This window comes from Xylona heveae, assembly GCF_001619985.1.
Source record: "Xylona heveae TC161 unplaced genomic scaffold L228scaffold_1, whole genome shotgun sequence".
NCBI lineage: Eukaryota > Fungi > Ascomycota > Xylonomycetes > Xylonales > Xylonaceae > Xylona > Xylona heveae.
The window spans coordinates 863,323-889,144 of NW_017264193.1; the positions used below are offsets into that span (position 1 = coordinate 863,323).

Below are 25,822 nucleotides of genomic sequence, written 5' to 3' on the forward strand. Positions count from 1 at the left end.
CACTTACTATGACTGGCCTAGCTTTGCCAAACGCGCCGCTTTAAACCTACTCATCTTCTTTTCTCCAGAACCGCCTTCCTCTGGTGCCAAAGGGACAATTTCCTCCTCTTCGTCTTGTGGTAAGAATCCACCCTGTCTCTGCACCATACGGTTACGCATCTTGTGATACTCGACGGCGACTTGGTGTTCTAGAAGCGCGGGGTCGAACTCGTCGGGGTCAAACGGCGGTGCGAGTGCGGAAGGGTCGTTCTCAACAACAGCGTTGGCGAGTGTTTTCCCAGAAGGCCCTTCAGGCACTTTACGCGTCCGTTCCTCATCCGCCATCTTGATCGGTCCCATGAATTGCTTAGGCTTGGACCCTGATGCCGGGAAGAGCGGCAGCGAAGAGCCACTTGACCGGTTATTTCGCTCGACGATACCATTCGCAAGAGGCCCGTTGGCTACCTTGGTAGGTTGAGGTGTTTCTTTGGATGATGCTGGGCTGGTGTCCGCCGCCTGCCGCGCACTCTTGAACTTGGATACCCTCCGAGGGGCCGGAGCCGCCGGTCCTGGAGCAGAAGTCGCAGGCGCTTTCCGCTCGATGATTGAGTCTTGAATAGCAGGTGGCGCATCCTTGTCTACGGATACTGGCGCTGGTGGCTCTTTAGCCACAGGTTTTGAAGGCGGCGCAATGTCAAGCGCTTCTGCAAAGCGAACGCCCTTTTTGCCTTCTTCTGACTTTTGCTTTGGTTTTTCTGAAACATCCTCAACTTCCTCGTCTTTGATGTGGAATTGAGCTGCTCCTGTAGCCCTAAGGTCAGGAGGGATCTCTCCACCTGGGCCAGCATTTTGCATCATTCGTGCATTGAGCTGTTTCTCAAGCTCAAGCATTTCTTGCCGGTAATCGTCGCTTATCTCGCGCCTCGTGCTTCTACCATACTTATCTTCATCCTCTTCGTCCTCTCCGTATTCATCATAGTCATCACCGTCGGAGAACTGACTGCCGCTCTCATCAAGGTCGAGCTCCGCAACTACAGAACCAACTTCATTCAGGCCGTATTCTAGCATCTCTCGACGAAGTTGTGCATCTTCTGAGGACTCGTTTTCTGGGATGACTGGAGGATCACGTTCATCTTCGTCATCATCATCGCTATCATTGATTTCGATGATTCTCTGATCTGGTCGAAGTTGAGCGAAGTTCAGCTTTTGCGTTGGAGCGGAGGTAGGCTTTTCGGTAGGTTTCTCTTCAACATTTTCGGCAAAGCTGACGCTTTTCTTCGCTGGCTTGCCAGAAGTCTTTTTCGCCTCTGATTGGGGCTGCACAGGCTGTGCGGCGTCGGTGTCAGGCTTCTGGGTCTTTTCTCCAGAAGGCTCTTTGGGCGCCATCTTAGACGAACCCTCAGATTGCGGCTCATTCGATGGCTTCCCAGAAGGAATGTCCACACCAGCTTTGCGCAACGCTTCCAAAACCTGCGGCGCCGTGTCCGAAGCTCGGGACGTGCTGCTCGAAATGACATTGCCCTCTTCGTCCAGCTCTTCTCGAATTTCCGTCACAGGTAAGCCGTCTTCATTCATGACTTCAGGCTGATACAGGACCATTACGGCATCGACCTTTTCCTCCGCGGTATGTAATTGCTTCTCTACGGACTTTACATTTTGTTGGACATCTACAGACTCTGTTAGCATTTCCAATTCTCCTATTTTATATCACAGCGCAACTCACAGTCTATTCTGCGGCCTACTAAATCCACAACCTGACGCTTTGTGCGCACTATACCCTTGTCATCTCCAAGCAGAGCCTTGATCTCTTCACCTCATTAGCAGTGCGCTCAATAATATAGGAATGATGCAACACATACCCTGCTCATTCACAAGATCTCCCCCAAAATCATTGCCAATAGCAAGCTGCGCCCAATATTAGCACCTTTTACTCCGCGCCAGTTCAATGATGCCCTAATCATACAAACTGCTCCCTAGAAGGCTCTCCATTGAATGCAAGGATTTCCTCCTTCAGCCCCTCGTATTCTGCTTCCCACGTTTGCCAGTGTTGCAAGGACTTTCGGAGTTTCTCCACATTCTCCTCCAGACGCGCGCGGTGGCGCTCCAGGTCGCCAAAACTATCTTTGACCGGTTCAGCCATTGTATCGTCCCATGCGTTCAAGGGGAATAAAAATTGGCCGAATGGACTGAGGTTGAAATCCGTCGCTCGAAAAAGCTTAGGGCGACGTGCCGAACATTCTAGTAGATTAGTCATCAAACGCCTTAGCTGTCAGCTGCAGATGCCTTAATTTTAGTGTAAATAAAGGAAGAAACTTGATTCGGACAGGTTATTTTTAACTTATTCACAGGACGCTATAGTTGTCAGTGTTATCTACGGAGCACTTGGTAAACAAATATACTTTACTACAGTTTGAACAGGATTTAGTAACATAAGTACAATACAATCACATTTAATTGAAGGTTACAGGTCTATATTTTCCTAAAATTCCAGTTGTACAACAGTTTAGTCGCTGGGCCCATGTAGCTAAGGTATTGAAAACCCCGGTTTTTCCCCTATGGTAATACTCTCCATGTATAGCACGACCCCACGTTTTTGCCTTATAGTATTACCTGATCGGAGACTGCTTCTAAATTACTCATAGCTTAAACTCTTTCATCTTTCATTTTCATGACCCTCATGCTCCCCCAGTATCGACCATGGGTTATCGAGGATGTTGGAACATCATCCACGAAGGTTTGGGAGCAGTGTTCTGTACTTTTCAGACAATAGCTAACTGACTGACGAATGGATCTTATACCGATATGTCGCACATGGCCACCGTATATGTGATCCTCAAGACGAGGAAGATGTGATCTTTTGGCTGAACGAATTACTCAAGGGCCCATCACCAACATTCCAGTGTAAAGAAAACATAAAGCCCTTGCCATTCGCGTTGCATGCTATGTCATCATGTGTCAATACACTTGACCTTGATAAACGAACATTAAAGGCAAAAACATGGATTGATACACGAGGACTAGGTCCAAACGATGGAGGCATGCTTACCATTCGCATTACACGTTTCCGTATCAATGGCAATCCACCAACCCTCAGTCTCACAAGTCTCCCGGATTCAGAGTTCTGTGACAAATACCAAAATAGTTGTCATCCTCTGGGGAAACCACCAATTTGCAACCTGCAATCCGACACACTGGACCAAAATCGCCCCCTTCCGGAAATACCAACGATATTCAGCTTACACTCCGACACGCTGGACAAGGAGCTGGCAACCTTGCACTATCCCACACCACTCGGGCTCTTTCATGAGCAGCTGATGCTTGATATTGTCCACCAGTGGAAGTCATTCTTCGATGATCATGATGCATGGGGCTCGTCACTGCTGCTATATAAGACATTGTGCAATGCACTTCTTCGGGTTGCTGCTCTGGATTTTGATATCTCTGATGATCTCCCTTCCTCCTGCCATGATTTACCTACCTCGCACATTGCTTGTCCTGGGTGGAAAGCAAATCCTGCAAATATCTTCTGGTATCACCAACTTCTGATCGTGCTGTGTCCCGACGCAGCAGATGAGCAGGCAGGAACACAAGCATTACAAGCTGCAAAAGTATACTTGAAAGGCACCTCGGGAAAAGTCATCCTATTCTCCCTTCCGAGTATTGTGGTTGTAACCATAAACTCATTACACGTTCAATGCTCCAAGCCATTTCCGCTGCTAATATCATTTCAAGACACTGAATTTGATCATTCAAGGGCATTTGACACAATGACAGATGGTCTGCACCTCCTGAAGAATATTTTTACATCGGTTCACTGGAGAGCAAACAAGCAGCTTATGTTTAAATACTATCCGTTTCCTATTGAGCTTTGGGAGAAGATATATCAGTATGTGGATCGTGGCACAAGGAGAAAGTTTGCACAAGCAGCACCATTGTTTGAACAAATTTATCATTCTCAAGTCCCAGAATTACAGGGTCTCAGGGTGATTTCATTGCCCATTCACGAGTGGGATACCAAATAGAGATATTCTGTCACTACAGAAGACGGCATTGCTGGAAAGCTGGCATTGGTAAGGACAAATAGAGACATCTCATTTGCAATCTATTTTAATGGGATTTTCTCGGGCTTGGCATATATAAAAAGCACTGATACATAGTACGGGGTAGGCTGGTTAAATGGTGTTTGTTGACTAGTAATATAGTAGTCGGTTGGAAATATCGGAATTTTGCAAGGCTGTCTCATCCATCCACATGTCAACAAACAAAGCAACTCCTCTCATGATACATGGTCTGCATGTGCTATTGCAATTTTGGGCTATGGACACGATTGCTTATGGTGCAAATGTCGATCGAAGGACGGTGTAATTACTATGAGAGCTCTCGACCTCGATTCCTTTCTCTGAACACAGACTCTTATTAAACCTTCTATCACTCTACATTTTGCTCACGGCACTGGGGGCAACAAAGATGAAGAGTGCCAGCCTCTCGACGTGAATCACGCTTTTGCCACTCAAAGCAAACATCTCATCTAGCCGGTGAGGCGCCAGTGTCACCGATTCATCGATCCATATGCCGGATAGCTACTTCATTATGATGTAGGGGCTACCTGACAGGAATATTTACCATGAAGCCACCTCAGAGAGCATAGAAGTGGCGAGCAGGCATCATAGCATGCCAGAGGCTTGTGTATAGCTAGCTAGTAGAAGATATATACAGGATGGCTGATATATGACTAAATAAAATCTATATATGTCAACTATAGGTACCTTATTGGTGGTGGAAGGAGTCGAAACAGATGTAAATATAGTCATTAAAATATGTAAATAAAGGTATAATATCAAAATATAGTATTATATTGACACTTTAGTAGTGACTTATAACAAGCCAGGTAATCCAGTCATGTGACCATACAGGGCATTACCGCCAACATCAGCTGTGCCTGAGCTCCGCAGCATTAAAGTAAGCCGGGTAAGCTACGGTACGATCTTCAACCAACGCAACCCAAAGCACGGAGCTCATGAAGTTACCAAGAACTAAACAACCGCATTGCCATCTCATATCATAGCTGTACAAGCTCGAGCCCGTCTCACCAGCGCCGCCTCTAAACGCTGTCAAGATGTCCAAGCTCACTCAGCGCAACGGCATGCGGCCAGCAGATGATCAAGGTAAGTCCTCTTGCTTTTCAGAATTTCCAAACCTCTTCACCACCCTCCTTCCTCGTACCGACCACACCATACAATTACATCCCATGCTAACCTACGCATCAGAAACATGTCCCATCTGCAAAACATCTCGGTACCTGAACCCGAACATGAAGTTCCTGGTGAACCCAGAATGCTACCACAAAATGTGCTCCGCATGCGTGGACCGGATCTTCAGCGCGGGACCCGCCCCATGTCCCGTGGCAGGGTGCCACCGCACGCTGCGGAAAGCGCGATTCCGGGCCCAAACCTTTGAAGACATCCAAGTGGAGCGAGAAGTAGACATCCGCCGAAGGGTCGCGGCGACATTTAATCGACGCGAAGAAGAATTCGAAACGCTGCTCGACTACAACAACTACCTCGAAGAAGTGGAGACGATCACGTTCAACCTGCTCAACGGGATCGACTTATCTGCCACGGAGAAGAAACTGGCCAACTATGCCGCGCAGAATGCGCAGGCCATATCGGCCAACGCGTCGCGGGCCTCGCGCGAGGCGGCGTCGCTGTCGGCACAACAGGCAGCAGAGCGTGAGGCGGCCCGACTCCGTCGCGAGGCGGCGCGCAGAGAAGAGGAAGAAGAGCGCGAAGAGCGGGAGGAGTTGCGCAGAGAAGCATTGACCCGTCTGGCGGCAGGCAACCAGGGCGAAGCAGATCGCATCGCGCACGAAATGCAAAAGATTGTGCTGAAGAAGAGCACGGCCCGCAAACAGAGACAGCAGATGGAGTCGCTGCTCAAACCCAGAGCGGGTATGGCTGGTGCTGGCGGTGCTGCGGCTAGTGGTCTTGCAGCGGGCGCAGATAATGGGTCCGCAGCCTTGGCTGATAATGATACGTTTGTCATCAAGGGCCTCAAACCCACTCTTCCTGTCGAGCCGGAGAAGCCGTATGATCCGTTTGGCGGCTACACGGAGCATAGAGAGTACTATGTTCTCAAGGATACCTATGAGCATCCCTGGCTCGATGATGTCCGTAGCAAACCTCAGTTTCTCGCAGGCGGGTACGATGTGCATGAGTATTATGCACGGACCATGTTTGAGGCGTTTTCGGGTCTGTGCTGTTTTGTCGGGGACGAGGTAGCCGCGCGGGAGAAGGCATCTTCTGGGGAGGTGGCCACCACTGCTGCTGCGGAGGCGGCGGGGGCGGGAGGAGGAGACATCAACATGGACGATGTCTTCTAACCTTGTCCCATCTCCTCCTTACCTTACTTGCACTCTTCCCTTCCCGTTTTCTTTGCTCTTCTTCTTCTTCTTCTTCTTCTCTTTACACAATGATACCCCCAATCCTTCTTTTCCCCAACCATACAATGTCATTCCTTTTTCCTTTTTCTTATCAAACAAAGGTGTTATTTGAGGAGAATATGGGCGCATATAGCATACGCAAGTGTTGCTTTCTACGAAATGCTGGATTGTACGGCGTTGCAGGCATGGCATGGCATGGCATAGCATAGCATACATCCCATCACATCACATAGTAATGGATAGTATAGCAACGACAAATAGCATGGAATAATTACATTTATCGATATCAATATCCATATTTTTTTCCGTATTGAAATCGATATTGAAACTCAAATTGAAATTAAAGAATTCGAGCTTAGACTCTCTTCTCTTGACTCGAGCGGTAAGGTAGACTGAGCTTACTACTGATATAGTACTGGTGATAGTAATAATAATGATGATGATGATGATGATATGATAATGTGATGACGATAATAATGTAATAATGTAATATAATATAAAAATGAGGGGGAAAAAAAGTAATAATATAATAATGTAATGTAAATAAAAGGGTATCTTTATCTTTCTACAGATATATAAACTGTCCTGTCCCGTCCTCTCCTGCCCTGCCCTGTACTGTATCGACATGTCGTAGTACTATGTATATAGTACAGAACAATATCTGTTTAAACATATGACCGAAAAAAAACTTGGAACAAGGAGCATAGACCCCAAAAAGGGTGGAAGGTGGTAGAGGCGGGAAAAAAAAAAGAGATAAAAAATGAAAATAAAACAAAAATAAAAAGGACAACAGATAGAAAACGTCCATCACTAGTTTGTGCTGGTCTCGCTGGATAATCTCCGATTACATAAGTGCCAAGCAGAGCGCAGTGCCGCTGGCGTCAACTGTTTGAATACGGAAGACTTATGAATGATCTTAGTTGCAGATAGTCGAGTCCAGTCGAAAGGCAAGCGGATAGACCAAAGACAAATTGATAGTCGAGAACGCTTGAAGACCAAATGCCATCACATTATCGCTGGCGAATGATTTCTGTGTAATTGGAAAACTGGCCATTAGTCCATGGAAATGTAGAACAAAAGAGGACTGGATATGATTGTTGAACGTACCTGTGAGGAACTCCTCGCTGTAAAGGGGACATATGTTAGCTAAGGTATGCTTGATGATACAGGATGACGAGTATAGTATGACAAGAAAAAAAATGGCGCGAGTAAATCAAGATCGTCTCGAATAGACGACCAGCATCCACAGGAAAGACAAGGGTGAAGGGAATCACCATCGTTGGCAAGCAAAAGATGAGGTAAAACTTATTCAAAGGACTGGGAAGGGAAACGTACAAGCTCAGCGTGATATACCCGTCACGGTCGTCGTCATACTTTTTAAACACGTCTGTCATGCGCTTGAGGCTGATGCAGGACTGGACAAAGACGTCAAAGGAAATGGCATTTGCTCCTGTGGTCCCGATATGAACGTGTTAGCGACGAATGGATTGGATTCCAAGTACGGAAAGAATAGCATAGAGGAGTAAACAGATACATACCGCGTTTGTCATATGTTCGGAAGAGCGTTTGTACGAATTGCGGAGTGAGGCGGTATCCGAATGCTAAAGGACGTCAGTACGATATCTGAAACACAAAACACACCATTACAATATCGCTGAGTGTTGAAAACAGGGTGTCTTCGAGGCGAACGTACCGACAAGAGCTTTGGAATACTCATCGAAGCTAATGTTTCCGCTACGATCTTCGTCAAAGCGGTCAAACAGCGCGCGCCATGAAGCGAGAAAGTTCCATAGACCACTATACCCATGTCAATAATCACTGCGCTTTGCAAGATGATTCTAAATGTTAGCAAGGATGAAGACCATAATAATTACATACCAGAACTCGCTGAAACCAATTGTGCCATCGCGATCACTGTCAAACATTCTAAACCAAAATTTGATAAGCATGTTATCCCATTACGCGCAAACAGGTATATCCAAACCTTATCATCATCCTGACCGTGTGCGGATCAAACGGTGTCCAATCGCCATTGATTAACGCGGCTCCGAGCTCGCGCTCGCTCAACTCGCCAGAGCCTACACGCAATTCGGCATTAGTAATCTATCATCTCGAACAAAACTCCAGGTCTTTTCTCATGATTCGTCCTTTCATGGTTCCCTACTCACCGTTTTTGTCAACGGCTTGGAACAGTGGAATGAGCGAGGCTTCAGACGCGTCTCGCGCCACAATCGGACTGGACGGGGGCCGAGACGAGACTGGCGGTCGATTGTGGTAGCCCTGTGGCGGTGGAGGAGGAGCACCGAACGCTTGGTGCTGGGGCGGTGGAGAAAATCCGTAATTGTTGTACCGCTGCTGCGGAGGGGGTCGAGAAAAGTCTTCGGGCTGCAATGGCGGGGAACTGACCGAGCCATATCGCGCATGAGGCGGCGGGCCCCCGGCCGTTGGAGGAACAGCGCCAGCAGGAGGAGGACCTTGGGAATATCCAGCACTGCCGTATCCACTTCCTCTGCCACGCCCACCGTTTGACGGCGGGCCTTGCTGCATTGATGGTCGCAGCGGCGGATGAGGTTTGTTGTAGTTGGGAGGCCCGCTCTGTTGCTGTGGCGGGGGCGCAGGCTGCGAATTGGAATGCGGGCGGTTACTGAGCATCTGTGCGGCCTATTGATGCCAGAAAGAATAGTTGTTTAGATTAAATGGTTGCGACTGAATACGTGAGCGGGAAACGAGGAGGGAATGTACCTGGTCTGGTTCCGCATGCCTGTGCTGAGCGTTAGCATCATCTAACATAATTGCTGCTGCCTTACAAGACACTGACAAGTCAGGAGAAATCATTGCGACTTGTCGCAGCGCAAGAGTGAAAGGGAAAAGGGAAGACATACGCAGGCAGCGCATCTGGATTATATCGCTTCTGATAAGCCATATTCTGGTATGGTGGGAATTACTGGGCGATCAATGGACACAAAGCTCAATGACTTTGGAAGAGAATATATGCGTTTCTTTCTGAGCCGTGAAGGGCGCAGGGGGGGAGAAAGAGCTGCGGCCGAGTCACAAGGCTGCGCGAGGGAGAGACACCGGTGAGGCTGAGCTTGAGCTTAAACCGGAGACGTGGGCGGTCACGATTCGAACCAAACCAGGGAGAGGACAATGTCTAATAAGCAAAAAGAAGAGCTTGTCAATTCAGATTCTGGCATACATATATATTTTCTCGGGTTCTTTGTGTCGCAATGGCGCAGCTCCACCAACACAGACCACGACTTACCTGGCGTTGTTGTTATTGGATGGCAGTCTGTCCCTTGACAGCTCTTTGTAGATATCGACTTGGTCGCAGACTAAGTTATATACCAGGTACAGTATATACAGGACAGTGCAGGCAGTCGGGACGAGAATGGATGAAGGAAAAAAATTCTTGAATTTCCCCTTTGGAAACACAGCGAGGATCTATATCTTGATCGGCATAATGAGACAGGATACTCCGTCCTCTCATCGTTCACCGTAATATCTCGTCCCTGTGGCGGGGCAGAGCCGGTTGAATTAGCTTCTCCATCGACTTTCATCATGGTGGGGCTGCCTGCCTTCCTGGCTGCTAAGGTTCCGAGATTATCCCGCTCGCAGATCCACTCAGGGACCAGTAAGTTGGGACCAGATTCATTACGTGATGTTGCACCTTAACTTAATCATAATTTCCGACAGCAACCCTTAGAGGACGTCGACATCGACATCATCAAACACCATGGGTGAAGGCGGTGCACCGGGAGAATTTTGGCTCTTTGGTTACGGGTAAGTCGAGCCTGTCACTTTCCCTTTCCAAGTTGTGACGCAGGTTATACCGCTAAGCTGTATGTACCACAATTCTGCGTTGGAGTGCTGACGACAATTCCATCACTTGTAGGAGCTTAATCTGGAAGCCCCCGCCACATTATGGTATTTTTGATAAACTCACTGACAGTAAATATTCCTATTCCTATCGTTGACAATTCTCAGATCAGCGCATTCCGGGATTTATAAAAGGCTATGTCCGAAGATTTTGGCAGGCCAGGTGAGTTTACCAGCTGTAAATGTAATCCCCTTGTTTCCCACCTCTTTGAAAGTAATCATCATTGGATCAATACAAACACTGCATCGATTTACCATTCTAAGAGGACATTGTGCAATAGTGAAGATCATCGTGGCACACCCGAAGCACCAGGCCGTGTTGTGACGCTGATAGAGCGTCCATTCTGGGAGACGCTTGAGGATGTGGTTTGTTCCCCTTTCTGTTACACCCGTACCTTCCTTGACTTCGATAATCTTCAAAGAAAAACATCACGACCTGACGAAATAAAATAGCATAGCGTGAGCGACGACAAAGTCTGGGGCGTGGCGTACCGCATTCGACCAGACAAGGTCGAAGAGGTACAGCAGTATCTAGACATTCGAGAAATCAACGGCTACTCGATCCACTACACACCCTTTTATCCGGCAGACCGGGAAATACCAACAATACGATGCATGGTCTACATTGGTCTCCCCAATAACCCGCAGTTTGTCGGTTCGCAGGACCCCGAGAGACTCGCCGAGCATATCCTTCGCAGCAAAGGACCGAGTGGCGAGAACAAGGAATACTTGTTAATGTTGGAGCGAGCATTGGAGGAATTAGCCATCGACAGCGGTGACGAGCATATTCTGGACCTGGCTACGAGGCTAAGGAAATTAGAGGCCCAGTGTACGCCTGGTGTCACAGCGCCGCCCGAGGTTGAAGAGGCATTTGCTGTAGATAATGAACTCAATAGAGTGGGCACCACGGATGAGCAAGAAGAGGTTGAGAAAGCATCTCAGCAATAATACAAATCAGAAAATAAGAGGAAAAAACACTTTCAAAAGCACTTTTGTTCTCCGTAATTGTGCGGTATATATGATCCCCACGAGAGTGCAAACATCAGCCCACAATGACCTTTCAAGAGTTGCAACATTGCAAGAACCATTTAGCACAAATAGCCGCAAATCAAAAAGACAAAAGGCCCTCAAATGTTTGACGAGGACAAAAAGATTTTAGAAACGATTTAACAGCAAAGGTATGAAGACCGACGACCACCGAATCTGCGCGCTCCCAAGGCCGTCCACATCGATGAGCCGCGTCGGGGAATCATCAATGCAGAAGGAAAAAAAGAGTTCAAACGACACCAAGAGGACTTGAGCTCAACCCGCAAACCTGATGATTTTGAAACCATTCAAGGAAAAATACCAGCTCCCGAAAGATAAGGAGCCAGTGTCTCTCCGAGGGAAAGAAATTCAACGTCACCAGTCACACAGATCTGACAGCACCATTCTCAACGCATCTAATCACGCACGAAAAGAGGATTCGGTATCGTGGAAACGGGGCAGGTCTCCGTTTACCAGCCGCTGCCTTGGCCGGAACCCTGGCCCTCGTAGCTCTGGCCACCAGCATACGACTGACCACCTCCATACGAGTTACCACCCCAGCCGCGAGAGCCACCGCCAGAGTAGCCGCCTAAAGTAGATTGTAAGCATCAAGTGTCAACGTGCAATTTCATCGGTCTCATCAGCGCTTACCCTCGCGACCACCACCGTAGCCACCGCCGCCTAGAAAGGAGGTTAGTGAATGATACTGTTGCGAGCGAAATGATGGAGGACAAACCATAGCCACCAGAGGGACGGTTGTAGCCACCACGGCCACCGTAACCACCGCTGCCGCCGGCACCACCGGTGCGCTCAGAGGCCTTGTCGACACGAATGGTGCGTCCATCGAACCTGCATTGTAACAATCAATTATCCATCGTTTTGAAGAAATTTGTAGAGGGGAGAAGACGTACTCAACGTTGTTCATGGCCGAAATGGCGGAATTGGCATCGGTCTCATTGGCGAAACGGACGAAGCCGAAGCCACGGCTGCGTCCAGTATCACGGTCCTTTACAACGACCTTTTCACATATTATCAGCAGGTTATTCTTCTTGATAGACAGATAGTCGTGGATTAGCCTCACCGCTTCTTCAACCTGGCCAAACTCTTCGAACTTGACGCGAAGGGCCTGGTCGTCGGTGTGCCAAGAGAGGCCTCTGCAAGTAGAGAATTAGCTTGGTCCTTGTGTAATAGTAGAGGATTAAGGAGACTTCTTACCCAATAAAGAGCTTCGACATGTTGCGTATAGGAACAAAGGTGTTTCTTCTCCAAAAGTTCAGTCTGGACACATTACAACCGCAAGTTTCATCACATCGGGCATGGACTGGTCGGGCGAGAGCGGACGCAAAAGAGGCAGAGATACATAGAGGCAAGACATGTTTGGTTGGCGGTGAGATGGAGATTGAATGACGAAGCGACGAGTGAGCTGTGAAGAATCAAAAGCAACGGAACACACTTCTCAAGATGGGTATCGATTGTCGTAGATAAACTCCACGCAAAAGCTTCAGATGAGCAGGGATGGAAAAAGGCGAAAGTGACGGAAAAATGTGACAACTACGAAAGTTGCACCTGCTCCAATCCGTGAGAGGTCGAAGGTAGGAGGTGAAGATGAAAAAGGCGTGATGAGGTGATAGATGAAAGAGACGAGTGAAAGAAAAAAAAAGGAAGAGGAAGTGAGGGAAAGGGAAAGAAAGAAACGAATCCTGTAGCTCGGGTGTTTGCGACGAGAGCAGGGCAACAAGGAGGGGCCAAGTAATGGGGGGGAGGGGGGGTGCAGGTTTGTGTGTGCGTGTGGGAAGACGGTAAAGTAGTAGCGTTCTCTCTGACCCAAATCGATTCTAGACCGGGTGGACCTCTCACAGGGTTTGCAGGCGAAAGGAACAGGACATGTCCTACCACCCGCCAAAGCAGCTCAAAAAGGCCCAAGCACAACCAGAGAGGTACTTCTGCTAGCCAGAAGGCTTGGTAGGTACCTACTCCGTAGAGTAAGATTAAATAATTGTGGAGTGATTTGATGCCTTTTCGACCCTTTCCAAGCAGTAGACATGTCCCATCGTCCCTATGAGCATACATTATACTATGAAACCATCCTCTTCTACGAAGCTGTATTTGCTCAGACAGAGTTTCGGACACTGGTTTGGATCTTGAGCGGGACAGCGGGCAGATACGAAGGGGGTTCCAGGCGTTCCCTCTCCACATTAAGCTTCTGTCGCCTTTTGTCTCTCTCCCCACCCGCATGTGGAGTTTCCGACACGGGAGTGTCAAATCCTTTCTCAAAGCGGTTTAGCCCCTGCTGATCAACCGAACAAAGCCCTTGTTTGCTACCTGTACTCTAGAAGTGACTGCATATCGAAAAAACGATAAAATTCCCCATGTCGACTTATGGATATGCCCCATAGCCCTATAGGGAAGGAGATAGAGACAGCCACTACATTGAAACCATCTCGTCCTCTTCAATCCTTAATTACTCACCAGTAGCCCCGTCTAGATAGTATACTGCTCGCATTACCACAGCTTGGCGACTCCCAGTCCTTCTTTGCACCCCATGGCCAAACAGGAACCACGCATACCTCATCGTCCTTGCATCCTCTACACTCCTTCCACTCGGGCCAATTTAAGTAGTCCATCAATTCTTCAACTTGTTTCATGGCCGTTGCATGGTCTAGACTCCCGGCATTTCCTTCATCTTCACTCTCGTTCAGTCCGCTAGCAATTGAGCTAATTGTAGAGCATATCTGGTACGAGACTTGACTAATTGCGCGTCCAGCAAGCGTAACCGCTGGATCTGGAGTGGATGTTAGAAAGTACTTCGCGCATCGGTTGATCTCGAGCGTCTCATTGCGAAACTCAAAATCAATAAAGGGCTGCAATGTCCTCTCAAGCTCGTCTCTGAGAGACTCTGCTGTAGGAAAGGCGCCGGAGCGAATATAACTCAATCGCGGCGCATACCTGGCGACAATCAAGTCTGTGACAGCCTGCCAGTCAAATGGTGCCGCTGAAGAAGAAGGTGTTTCTGAAAAACCAACTCTTGATGATGATGATGATGATGATGATGATGATGATGCCAGTGCAAGGTTCTGCACCGCTTCCCGAAGAGTGGTAATGACATCGTCTGGAAGATGTTGTAAACGCGGCAGCTTCTCATTTCCCGGAAACAAGTCGAAGTGAGGATAATCATAGGCCGTAACAAAATTTTCATAGTCTAGGGAAACTCTGTTTCCGCCGATACCGTGATATCGTGAGGTAATGGCTTGATAATACGAGAAGAAAGCCTCGTTCGTGAGTCCCATGTGCATGCCACCTCTTCTTGGACGTTCTTTTGCCTGCGTTACCCGGATAGTGTTCAGGTTCTTGGCGAAGGAGCAAAGAATGATTTCGAATCCGCCTTCCATGCGAAGGATGCCGTCAATCTGATTACCCCACTCTTTCTCTGCTAGGGCACACATGCCGCGTGCTCGTTCCAGTTCATTCATTAATCCACCATTTGTTATATTTAAGAGAACGACATCTTGGGTATCGAGGGTGCCTTTGTCCGATTTGGCCGCCGACATGCCATCCAAGTAGAGGAGCCGAAGGTTTTTTTTTGCGCCGTAGGTGTGCAGGAAGCCTGCGTCGATTTCGCTTTGCATGCTATCTTTTTCGTGGTCATTGTCGTAGTCATCATCATTATTGTCGATGCTGCCAGCAGCGTCGAAATTCATGCTAAGTGGTTTCTGTCTCCACAGAGATTCCTGTAGATCTTGGTGATGTCGCAATAAAAAAGGCTCATCACGCTCGTTCCATTTTGGTGGGCTAGCCATTTTATTCCGTCCATGAGATCGGGTATCATCGTCGCTTCTGCTAGGCGGTCTATTATTACCTGGCTTGTCTCCCGGCGGTGGCTTTCGCCTTGACCTGCGAGATACAGCAAACAACATGGCATGCTCCGGCTCAAACGCCAACCACTCTATCCCCTGGACTGGTTCGGATGTCCAAGTGCCATGGTAAAATTCAGTACCAGCCGGCACCGTCGCTATAAAGTATGACATGCCATTGTGGTGCAAAGAAGAGCCCCATTGTCGCATCGAATAGTGGATAGCGTTAAATATATGGTTGGCGTTTTGACTTGTAAGTGAACTTGGAGTCGTACCGTGGTTCTGGCCTGACTGCGCACATGCGGGAGTGAGCTGCGAGTGTCCGGCAGCTCCCTGTGCGACGATAGCCTTACCACATGCTTTATGCAAAAGACATGCAATAGTAGAAAACAAGACCGCTCTAAACTTCATTGTTTGAACGAGGAGGCCATATAACACTGTCCAAGAACACGAAGACAACACCAAAACTTCTGAGCTGCAAAATCAGATTTTCAGGAAAGCAAGAGCACTAGCAATGTTGTGAGTCATGAAGAAAGCAAGGAGCAGAACGTTGCGGCAATGCCTAATATTTATGTATGAGCTAACAAGGTATCATAATATGCCATCAAACCTTAATAAGCCATGCAACAGCTAGAGAGATGCTTATCAGACCCGAATAATAGCGCCCGATGCAGCAGGAGGAGGGTTGACGCGTGGAGTAGACCGATTAAGGTGGCGCGGCCGATGAACACGAAAGGCCTGAGAGGCCTGAGAAGCCCGAAAAGCCCCCGCTGCCGCAGAAGGGCGAAACATAACAGTGGACCGATATCGCTGTGTGATGGCTGCTGCCTGGAGACTTACTCCATCTGGCCAGGGTAAGCGATGAGGATACGCAACAGAAATAAGATGTTGGCGATTGTCAGTGGTCAATGCACATGGCTTAATACTACGGAGTACAAAGAGAGCGATCATACGTAAGTGTCAAAAATTCAAATTATGGTTATCAAAACATTAATTTGATAATGCTTAGACCTGCTTGTGCGTTGTATTTATACGGCCATCTACTCGTAGGAATATCCTAATGCTGCAGCGAGCGAGGTAGCTATACAATAAAAAAATATCTTGAAGGTGAATATGTGCAGCCTGAAAAATTTTCCGTGCAAGAACCAATAGCTCTTTTCATGCTCCACGAAAAGTGATGTTGGATATATTAAACGACACATTTTACAATGCTGTATCGTACCATGCTATGCTATGCTTTTCATGCCGAATGACGCCGATCAATGTCATGCCGAAACACCGATATTCGAGATGTGTTCTTCATTGTGCCCAGTTATGGGGTCGAATTAGAGATTTTCCTAAAAGAAAGTCCCAAAACCGAGATGGCTGATATCGAAATAACTGATGATATATTTCGCTCGAGAAGTCCGACAAAAATCGATTCTATCCAGAAAAATGATCTCGACGGCGGGCCAAAAATCTCAGTTGTAAAAATGGTTGATCAATGTCCCGTATGGGTTGCAACTGATCAAATTTGTAAATCAAATGTCGCTGAGCACATGCCAAAACCTGGGCACGGCACTATAAAAATTAAAAAGGTCGGAATGACGTGCTCTTTTACGAAAGAGCTGGCCGGATGAAGAATAATTAGACCTGCTCCTTATCCTTTTCGGCTTCCGAAATCGAATGTGCTCGCTGATCGGCCTGTGCTGCAAGAGTCTCTCGTCTCTTTGCTTCCTCAACATGCAGACCAGTCTCGGTTTCCTTGTGCTCTTTGCTGAGCTTTTGTTCGGCTGTTGAAATGGCGTTAGTACGTTAAGAGACATAATCGGACGAGGAGAGGCCCATCGTGGTCCTCATTCAAAGATCAAGACTTACTGATGAGGAAACTGATCAAGAGACCAAAGGCAGCAAAGCAGGTGTACATAATCCATAGAGATTGAAGACTGCTCGCAAAAGCATGCCGAGCGACGTCGCGCTGGGCACCATGCAACTGATCCACAATCAGAACGTTGGCACCAGCGTCTCCACCACTGAGTTTGGCCGCGAGCTCTGGTCCGAGAACTCGACTCAGCTCGTCAGCATGTGATTTCATACGGTTTTGGAAGACGACACCGCCAATGACGACGGAGATGGAAGTCGCCAGGTTTCGAGTGAATCCAAAAGTCGCGGTTGCGACTGCAATGTCTTTCTTTTCCACCAACGACTGGAGCGCAATTAAAGGTGACTGGAAGTTGGGGCCCACACCAATACCGGCGACAATTTGATACAAAACTAATTTTGCCCAGTTGCTGCCGGCGTCGATGTTGATAATGAGACCCCATCCCAGGGTGATGAGCGTCATTCCAAACCAGATTGGCTCTCGGTAGCGACCTGTTTTGCGAATGAAGATACCCGTGGCAGCTGAGACGAGAGAAAGCGAAACCGCAATTGGAAGGATTTCAACACCGGACATGAGCGGAGTCGCATTCTTCACTGCCTGGAAATACATGGGGAGATAGTAGGAGGCCGAGATAAAAACCATGCCATGGACGAAGCAGACGCAAAGTGCAGCAACGTTGGAACGGTGCTTGAAAAGCCGCACAGGCATGACCGGATACTTGGCCAATTTCCATTCGTTCAAAACGAAGAATACGGCGACCACGAGACCAAACACTATCAAACAAATGACAGTGGCGGAAGACCATGGAAACGTCACGCCGCCAAACTCGAGACCAAGAAGGAACATGAGCGTTCCGCCAATGATACTCAGAGAGCCCAACCAGTCGATAGCCTTGAGGCCAGCAAGGAACGGGGTCTTGGGAGTGTGAATATCGAGGAAAAGGAAAATGATGATAAAAGCAGCTCCGTCCAAGGGCACTGTAACATTATTAACATCGGCATTAGACATCCTTGCGTTTGAATCTTGTTCTGGAACACGTACAATTGATGTAGAAGCACCAACGCCAAGATACCTTTTCGGTGAAGACTCCACCTAGAACGGGGCCGAGGGCGCTGGCCAAGGCCCAAACCATACCAATCATTCCAAAGTAAGCGCCGCGATGCCTATCAAAACGGTCAGTTGTGGAAAACTACACCAAGTCACCTGTGCATTAAACACACCTCATACTGAACAAATCACTAATGCAAATGTTCACTAAAATGATAAGTCCTCCTCCACCAACGCCCTGGATTGCCCGTCCCACAATCAACATGCTCACATTCACGGAGAGAGCGGTGATGAGGGAACCAATCATGAAGACAACGTTTGCTACCAGCAAGACAGGCTTCCGACCGAAAATGTCGCTGAACTTGCCCCAAGATGGAGTCGATGCTGCATTAGCAAGCAAATATGCTGAACCAACCCATGTATACGCTGCGGAGGAGTGAAAGTGTTGTGTAATCGTGGGAAGAGCCGTTGTGACGATGGTCTAGAATAACACTTAGTTTCTTTGCTTTCGATCGGTATCATACATAGAGGGACTCACCGTGTCCAACGCAGCAAGGAAGACTGCCATCTAAAAATTCAGTCAGCACGGACATCAAGCTTCAAGATCAAATGACAGTTCTTGTAGCAAAAGACATACGCAGAGTGCCCCCATAATCAGGACGATTTTGCCAACGCTGCGGCCTCCGGTCATACCATCGTCATCTTTAGGGGCGGGTTGCTGGCTCTCTTCAGGCACCTCAAGGCGAACATTGACCGGCGTGGATCCAGTATTGTCTGCTCCGATACCCGCTTCGCCCTCCGAGACACCTCGAGAGTCGACCGGGTGGACTCTAGAGGTTGACTCCTCATCCGCAGCCATAGTGTCTTGAGCTGTGGCGTGGCAACCAAGTATTATTTTTTTTTATAAATTCAAGTAGCACAAATGATATCGATAAAACTTATGCAACAGTCCGTCTATTAAGTGGCGCTTGCATATATACACATACAAAAGGAATATATGCAGATATCGAAATGCGGGGAGGACAAAGGAAATTCCAGCGCAGCGTAAACAAACGTGCGACCAAAGGGGAGACGAAGAAAAGAGAAACGGATTTCACAATTGACTTATAAATCACCTAACTTCAGCCCATTTCGGTCCTGGAGAACGGAGATTCGGTCGTAATAATCCGCCGATGAATTAGTGTGGGGAAAAAAGAGGAAGGACGAGTAATCCATCCTGCCATGAGGACGGAAAGGTGCTTAGGGGAGCCTAGCGTAAGTTGCTATCCCTAAGTTTAGTGTTGGCAGGCCGTGTACAGGCGGACCGTACCCATCAAAAGCCATCGAATGCGGATTTTGTTATGAAAAGGCCCATTAAGCTCTAGATTGATAGATGGTGCTGGCTGATGACCTTCAGGGATCTGCAGAAAACGCGGCCTGGCTTGTCCTCTTTGAGCGAGACCGACAAGTCAGAATACCTTTACTTCTTTACCAGTAACTGCAGGTACTTTTCTTGCTCGCCGTGTATTATTTCGGGCGTAACCTCGGGATTAAAATTCATGCGCGCTAGCAGCGAAAACGTGCGCCAATAATAAAGTGTCGTAATTGCAGAGACCCATGTCATAAAACTAATGGATCGCGGCGCTAAGCTTTGGCAGGCCAAGGGCGAATGCGCTTGACTCATTCACCAGTCCCTTTTGCGTTGGAATCGCTCTTATCAGATCATCGGCTGCTATCCTCGGCATCTACAGTCGCCGTCCCGAGCGCCGATCATTTGACAACTACTCTGTACCTAACCTCCACTTATTGAAATATCCTCAAGACAAAACCTTGTACCTCATATTCGCGTATCCAGATTAACTATCTTAATCAACCAAAATATTTTGGACACAGGTTGGCGGATCCAAAACACAATTAATTGACGCAACAAGAACGACTCGGACAAATGTCATCTATAGACCAAGATAGGTAGTTCCATCATATTTGCAGGGATACATGGTCGAGTGTCATGGCAATATCATCAGAAGAAAAAAGGCAGTACATATTCCTCGATTGAATGGTAGAATCCTCACTGTCAGACAAGGTCATAACGTATTGTAGTAGCAACAAGCAAAGCAGATAACCACCGGCACAGATTGAAACATGAAAAAGGGGCAACGCAGGTCAGACAGTATACCCAAGTGAATAAAAGAAAAGGGCGTTATCAGGGGAAAAAAAAAGAATTTGGCCCGTCAAGGTAATGCGCACATGCGCCAATGGAGAAGTGGAAAAAAGGAAAGATAAAGAAAAAGAGGAGAAAGAAGAAGAGAAAATGAAAAAATATAACCCAATCCGAAAGTGAGCGTGAGGCCCATCGGGTATCCGCATTCAAAGTATAAAACATGTACACTGTAGAAAGGAAAGAAAAAGAATAAGAGAAGTTCAGAAGGAAGGATGAGAAGGGAAAAAAAAGGAGAAACGTAAAGAATTCATTGCAGCGAGGAGCATGGTAACCATTTTCTCGCTACGTCTTGATTCTTTTACTGCTTTCGCCCTCGGAGCTTTGTCCTTCAGGACTCTTTCGCTTTCGATCCGCTTCGTCATCTCGGAGGAAGCTAGGACCTGTAGCTGCTATTGGAGTTTGGAAATTGAGAGGACTGGGTAACATGTTGCTATCGCCACCGCTGCGACCAAAACCCCATTCGGGATAGAAACTGGATGGTGACGGCAGGAGTCCATCAGCAACGAAGCGGCTGGGAAGAGCAGATATCGGCGTCTCGATGTTGGCACTACCGTAGGGCCCACTGCTGCCGGCCGTGTTGCCCACATTCGGGGCTGGCGGAGGCGGGCGCGCGAAGGGATTGGGCGGGCCAGTGGCCCCGGCACTGAGAAGCGCACTTGCACTGGGAGATGGAGGAGGGAGAACAACCCCAGATGCAGGGCCGAGATCGTGACTTGTCTTCAGGGGTGTACCTCCTGCGCCCCCACCGGAAACGCGCGGAGACGATTCGGCGGTAGCGCTACCGCCCTCAGATTGCTCTTCGGGGATCTGAACCTTTAGTCGAGGTCGTTTTGCGCCCTGAGATTGTGTGCTAGCGGGGCGAACAGGTGCAGAGATTTCGGCCGGTGTTGGAAGAGTGCGCTGAGAAATTGGCGGTGGTCTCTTTGGGGGAGGGGCAGGAGGAGCAGGTGGTCGAACGGTAGCATTGTTTCGCGAAACGCTTCCGACATCGACGGATTGAGCCCGAGGACCCCCTTCTGCTTTGACTAGAGCTTCTGGTCGCGGCGGCTCCGCTGCGGTTGTGCCGATTCCCCAATGCTGAGCAAGTAATGACCGACTATCATCTATTGGAGTGAATATACTTCGTGACTTTGCAGGAACCAGTTTGGTCTCTAAAGCTGGAAGCGTGGGTGGGTGATCAGCGGGACGTGGAGGTTGGGGAGGCGAGGTAGTAGCCTGCACCGGCTGCAACCGCTCTTGTTGTGGAAAAGCTGGGGGCATCGATTGCCTTCTTTGATCTTGCAAATACACTTGCTGCGCTTGAGATGGTGGAGGTCGGGGGTGCGGATATTGATATGGGGTTTGTTGACCAGGCTGCGGCGCCATCGGCATCCCTGTGCCTGCTTGTGGATTGAAAATAGGAGGATTCGCCATATAAGCATAACCATTTTGCCCTTGGGGAGGAGGTGGTGGCGGAGGAGGCGGAGGCGGGGGCGCTTGCGCATGGGGAACAAGATTTGAACTTGATCGACGAATAGCATTCCGAGATGAAGGTCGTGATGAAACCTGCGGTTGCGGAGTACCATGTCGTTGATGATAGGGAATACCATTCGAAACAGGTGGAGACACTGAGGGCGTCTGGTGAGCTATATGTTGATATCCGGGTTGATTTTGAATTGGCGGTGCTTGCATATGTTGTTGGTCTTGGGAAGAATGCGAGCCAGGAGGAGTCGGGGCATCATCGTCATCATCATCATCGACGACTTTCTTTCCTGCAAAATCCGCTGGACCTTTGTGCTCATGGGGAGTCCCATACTAAGACCATCTGTCAGCAAAGACTTCGTCTCTGAAATTACATGATGCCCACACACATATTGATATCTACCAATGGTCTCGTTAATATCACCAGAGGAGAACTCATAGAGCTTTTTATTGTGACCGAAAATGATGACGGCGACATCGACCGAGCATAATACGGACAGTTCATGTGCCTTCTTGAAGAGACCGCCCTTGCGCTTGAGAAATGTTCTAAAGGGTAATGCGCGCGACAAAATTAGCCCAAGAACAAGTTTCAATGGTGGTCTAGCCAGACAAAGCCACAACGCAAAAGTCACTTACACTGATCGATTTCTATCATCTTTGATCGCCTTGATCTCAATCTTCCGCCGGCCCATGGTGGAATGAGGCCAAAATTTGTCTCGAGCAACAAGCGTTTCTCGATCAGTGGCAAAATGCGACCCGAGAAGGAGGCCAAGCGGAGGATCGAAGCGCTAATGGGGTGGAGAGGTTCGCGATCGCTTCACGGCAGTGTGGTGGCGGAGTGACAGGCCACACTCAGCTTGTGGTGCTCGCGACAGCCTGAAACAGATCGTCCACAACGCGACAATGCTGAGATACTAGAAGACGGTAATATAAGTATTGCAAAGCATGCACCGACCGAGTCGAAAGATTCGATCCGCTGGTGTAGGCCTTCGCGTGGAACATTCGAACTCTCCACTTGTGCAGCCGATTCGAGCTAAATATAGCGGGATTTGCGGGTAATTTGACTTCCTAATCAGGTAAAACGCTTTTCATCCAGCTGGTGTTAATTTGCTCCATCTCGTTCCCCGTGCTATTTCAGGCGTTTAGGCGCCGTCGGCACGTTTTCCCAGCAATCACAGCGTTTTCCAGGAGATAAATGCTGCACCTCCCCTGCAAAAGAAACGTGCCCTTCCAAAACATGGACGATCTTTTGTACCTGCAGCTCATTCACAATCTTGGAGATTGATGTCCAGGATAATCAAGCACACGGGTCGGCTGGCATATTTTTTAGATTTTACCATTGTAAGCCTTGCGACTCGTCGTCCATAATCTCGATGACACTACGATCAAATCCCAACGGTGTGATTTGAATGTGCATATCGTAGTTTGGTTTATTTTACCAGCTCAGCGGCACATCGATCCCTACCTCTCGCCCCCCGCATCGACTTCGTAGCCTGCTTCAAGCTCTCATGGACCAATCTTGCTGTAACTTCTGACCAGATCGCATATATAGACGACAAGTCTACATGCTCGGACCATGAAACACTACAGCATATTGCAAAATCTGAGGCTTTCCAATGTCAAGCTTCACCAGCCTGATGCCTTGTTTCCACGTCACATTGTAAAGCTGATCACCTTCGAGAGACGTCTTCTTTGACCCCAGCTTACTGCTCTCAATTGGATGTGATGAGACAAAGTGCTTGTTGCTTGCTTACCGCGCATGCAAGGGACTTTGACTAGCAGACATTGTGCGATGCAGTTCTTACGGTACCATGTACTGGAGCACGGAGAATTCTCCACATCAAGGGCTCTCGCTTCGCCTTGCAGGTGGTTATTCTTAGTGCTGCTGGCTCCACAAATCCCTCTTCAGCGGCCGAAGTGACCTTTTGTAATGGAGAATCACCCCGCAACCCTCAGCACGTGGATTGCCAATGGACATGACTACAATCGGGCTTCTTCCATATACTCTATATCAATGTCTTTTTGGCATTCATTCGAAGGGTCGAGGTATACAACCCCAGCTCTTAAGCCTTTCGACAATGCAATGGATAACACACTTTTTTATCCGAACATTATTCACACTATCAAAAATGGCATGGATTGTCTAGATTAAACGAAAGCCAGCGCTTTGGCCATAACTTTATCTATGGTTGATTAAACGATATGTTATGGATGGCTATGACTCGAAATTCGATTCAATATATGACCTATCAGTGATATATCACAGACAGTATCCACAGGTAAGGATGTTCTCATCTGGCGGTTTATAAAATGAAGCTTGGAATCCAGCCTCAAGCCATCTGTGCATCGTGACCCCAATTTTTCAACGATTTGTAACTCTTGCTGTCAGTGTTTTGCTTTGCAGTTTCTTCTTGCGCGAGGTGACGCTTGTTGTAAGCTACAACTCTGCGCATGTGGTCGATATCATCCTGGTCATACTTGGATGGGTCCTTGGAAGGATTCTTCTCTAAAATCTGGATGATTTTACGACCACTAATAACGTCAGCTGCTGGGCGTAATGGGGCTTCTAAAGATCCTTGGCTTGATGACATACCTCTCGTGGCCGATAGTCTCGCCAGAACCGTCGTCCTTACTCCAGCCGCTGCCCACGGACTCGTCGCTGCCTAGCCAGTCCTTGAGCTCACCAGCTGACATATTAACTAATTCATTGAATTCTCTGATGATTTTCCTTAGCTGTGCGCAGTCAAAAATATATATCAGGCATAGGATTCGTACTTGATGACAGTCTCGTTGTCTTTCACCATCTTGACGCTTTTGGATCGATTCGGATGGGCGATACAGAAGTTGGTTGTGCAGAAGAGGAGACGTTTCATTCGAGAGAAATATTCAACTGTTCATGATATTCAAGTGGTATATTTATTCAACGACATCCATTTTACGGCAAAGAGAACGCAAGAATAATATGCAATACGTCATGACTCTGGGTCTAAGGACCACAAGATGGAAAGAGCGGAGAACTGGCAGCGGTGTGCAAGGTGAAGCTTCATCGATTGCATCGCTGTTCGCAGCATTCAGTCTGTCATAATGGCACGATGACCGAAGACTACTGCATTTGGACGGGTGTCCAACCTCAGCTCTTTTCTGGCTGTTGGTTTGCGTCGTACATATAGTTAAGCTCCTGTTCCCATCGTTGCTGTCGGGCTTGACTGGATCTTGAAAAGGACCAATTTTCTTATTCGGTTAGTGCGCCCGAACCTCACCAAGATGGAATCGCGTCAGTTGGACATTTGGCTAGGCAATATACATGAGGACGACGTCCGACGTCTTCTACAACAAATGGCCTGACTTCTACTCTTGAAAGGCATAAACGGGGGGTACAGATTTCTGCCTTCAATCTCGGTTCACCATCTGCAACATGCCTTCACGTGGGACCTATCACTGGCCGTTTACCCACTGAGGCTAAGTCTCACTTGTGTGTTACTTTACTGACTGTTTGAAAGACGGTCGTTTCCGCCGTTTCTCGATGTAACAGCGGCTGGAGCCACCCTGGCAAAGTCCGAAAGGCCAATCTCCTGCCATTGTCTGGAACACGCTCTTTACCACATGGGAGCATGGTAGGACAAGCTCAGGTTATATTCCGAGACAACGCGACGAATGGAAAGAATCAACATCTGTCCGTTTACGAATGCTTATTTGTACGAGATCTTGGCAGGTCGCCATTTCTTGAACCCCCAGAAATTTTATTCCAAAAAAAATTTTTTCACAAACTCGATATTGAAGAGCAACGAAACGGATCAGGCACTCTACTACAAGCACAGTTTCAATCGAGGGGGCGCAAAGAGTTTCAGTTCTGTCCCTTTGCTCCCCTAACCGAAAATTGCAACCGAGGACTCCGTAGGAACGAGGAAGGGACAAGGGGGTTTATACTCTCTCTCTCTCTTTCGGAGCTACCAGGGGTCCTTTCAAACCAACCAGAAGCCTAGAGGCTTTAAGCTCATCTTTTCCGCCAGTAGTGTGCACTGTTGTCGCTGTCGCGTCGTTGCCGAGGAACCTATAAGACAGAGTGAGAGGAACATCCAATC

At 48.1% G+C, this 25,822-nt stretch overlaps 11 protein-coding genes across 11 annotated transcripts; 3 read left to right on the top strand and 8 right to left on the bottom strand.

Moving 5' to 3' along the window:
* Window positions 1-6: 6 nt before the first annotated feature.
* L228DRAFT_235257 (hypothetical protein) lies at window positions 7-2,119 on the bottom strand (the record flags this gene model as incomplete). Its single annotated transcript, XM_018330701.1, has 4 exons — window positions 7-1,646; window positions 1,703-1,786; window positions 1,839-1,884; window positions 1,943-2,119. The coding sequence occupies 4 exons, from the start codon at window positions 2,117-2,119 to the stop codon at window positions 7-9; spliced, it is 1,947 nt and encodes a 648-aa protein (XP_018191705.1).
* An 802-nt stretch (window positions 2,120-2,921) lies between these two features.
* L228DRAFT_279391 (hypothetical protein) lies at window positions 2,922-4,001 on the top strand (the record flags this gene model as incomplete). The annotated part of the gene is made up of 1 exon (XM_018335682.1): window positions 2,922-4,001. The coding sequence occupies one exon, from the start codon at window positions 2,922-2,924 to the stop codon at window positions 3,999-4,001; it is 1,080 nt and encodes a 359-aa protein (XP_018191706.1).
* Window positions 4,002-5,014: 1,013 nt separating this feature from the next.
* L228DRAFT_279392 (CDK-activating kinase assembly factor) lies at window positions 5,015-6,684 on the top strand. The gene is made up of 2 exons (XM_018335683.1): window positions 5,015-5,144; window positions 5,247-6,684. The coding sequence occupies exons 1-2, from the start codon at window positions 5,096-5,098 to the stop codon at window positions 6,356-6,358; spliced, it is 1,161 nt and encodes a 386-aa protein (XP_018191707.1). The 5' UTR covers window positions 5,015-5,095; the 3' UTR covers window positions 6,359-6,684.
* An 876-nt stretch (window positions 6,685-7,560) lies between these two features.
* Window positions 7,561-8,965, bottom strand: L228DRAFT_206181 (EF-hand; the record flags this gene model as incomplete). Its single annotated transcript, XM_018329667.1, has 6 exons — window positions 7,561-7,868; window positions 7,957-8,019; window positions 8,112-8,215; window positions 8,297-8,344; window positions 8,403-8,496; window positions 8,587-8,965. 6 exons carry the CDS (start codon window positions 8,963-8,965, stop codon window positions 7,561-7,563), a joined length of 996 nt encoding a protein of 331 aa, XP_018191708.1.
* Window positions 8,966-9,941: 976 nt separating this feature from the next.
* On the top strand, window positions 9,942-11,270 carry L228DRAFT_242576 (cation transport regulator-like protein 2). The gene is made up of 6 exons (XM_018331471.1): window positions 9,942-10,049; window positions 10,112-10,198; window positions 10,311-10,342; window positions 10,403-10,457; window positions 10,576-10,660; window positions 10,748-11,270. Exons 2-6 carry the CDS (start codon window positions 10,152-10,154, stop codon window positions 11,240-11,242), a joined length of 714 nt encoding a protein of 237 aa, XP_018191709.1. The 5' UTR covers window positions 9,942-10,049; window positions 10,112-10,151; the 3' UTR covers window positions 11,243-11,270.
* Window positions 11,271-11,790: 520 nt separating this feature from the next.
* L228DRAFT_235261 (RNA-binding domain-containing protein) lies at window positions 11,791-12,555 on the bottom strand (the record flags this gene model as incomplete). The annotated part of the gene is made up of 5 exons (XM_018330702.1): window positions 11,791-11,909; window positions 11,972-12,001; window positions 12,057-12,169; window positions 12,232-12,474; window positions 12,536-12,555. 5 exons carry the CDS (start codon window positions 12,553-12,555, stop codon window positions 11,791-11,793), a joined length of 525 nt encoding a protein of 174 aa, XP_018191710.1.
* Window positions 12,556-12,596: 41 nt separating this feature from the next.
* L228DRAFT_6514 (hypothetical protein) lies at window positions 12,597-13,670 on the bottom strand. Its single transcript, XM_018336800.1, has 2 exons — window positions 12,774-13,670; window positions 12,597-12,598 (listed from the first exon to the last, which is right to left on the bottom strand). Exon 1 carries the CDS (start codon window positions 13,553-13,555, stop codon window positions 12,872-12,874), a length of 684 nt encoding a protein of 227 aa, XP_018191711.1. The 5' UTR covers window positions 13,556-13,670; the 3' UTR covers window positions 12,597-12,598; window positions 12,774-12,871.
* Window positions 13,671-13,833: 163 nt separating this feature from the next.
* Window positions 13,834-15,417, bottom strand: L228DRAFT_205987 (hypothetical protein; the record flags this gene model as incomplete). Its single annotated transcript, XM_018329661.1, has 2 exons — window positions 13,834-14,924; window positions 15,090-15,417. Coding segments are annotated over 2 exons (1,419 nt in total), but the record flags the coding sequence as incomplete, so codon positions are not given.
* Window positions 15,418-16,668: 1,251 nt separating this feature from the next.
* On the bottom strand, window positions 16,669-19,145 carry L228DRAFT_6598 (DNA repair protein RAD50). Its single transcript, XM_018336807.1, has 6 exons — window positions 18,717-19,145; window positions 18,618-18,647; window positions 18,253-18,560; window positions 18,074-18,195; window positions 17,029-18,009; window positions 16,669-16,943 (listed from the first exon to the last, which is right to left on the bottom strand). The coding sequence occupies exons 1-6, from the start codon at window positions 18,936-18,938 to the stop codon at window positions 16,798-16,800; spliced, it is 1,809 nt and encodes a 602-aa protein (XP_018191713.1). The 5' UTR covers window positions 18,939-19,145; the 3' UTR covers window positions 16,669-16,797.
* A 1,416-nt stretch (window positions 19,146-20,561) lies between these two features.
* L228DRAFT_272118 (hypothetical protein) lies at window positions 20,562-22,736 on the bottom strand (the record flags this gene model as incomplete). The annotated part of the gene is made up of 3 exons (XM_018335583.1): window positions 22,377-22,736; window positions 22,130-22,286; window positions 20,562-22,073 (listed from the first exon to the last, which is right to left on the bottom strand). The coding sequence occupies exons 1-3, from the start codon at window positions 22,430-22,432 to the stop codon at window positions 20,562-20,564; spliced, it is 1,725 nt and encodes a 574-aa protein (XP_018191714.1). The 5' UTR covers window positions 22,433-22,736.
* Window positions 22,737-24,070: 1,334 nt separating this feature from the next.
* Window positions 24,071-24,434, bottom strand: L228DRAFT_235265 (hypothetical protein; the record flags this gene model as incomplete). Its single annotated transcript, XM_018330703.1, has 2 exons — window positions 24,071-24,272; window positions 24,334-24,434. The coding sequence occupies 2 exons, from the start codon at window positions 24,432-24,434 to the stop codon at window positions 24,071-24,073; spliced, it is 303 nt and encodes a 100-aa protein (XP_018191715.1).
* Window positions 24,435-25,822: the final 1,388 nt, after the last annotated feature.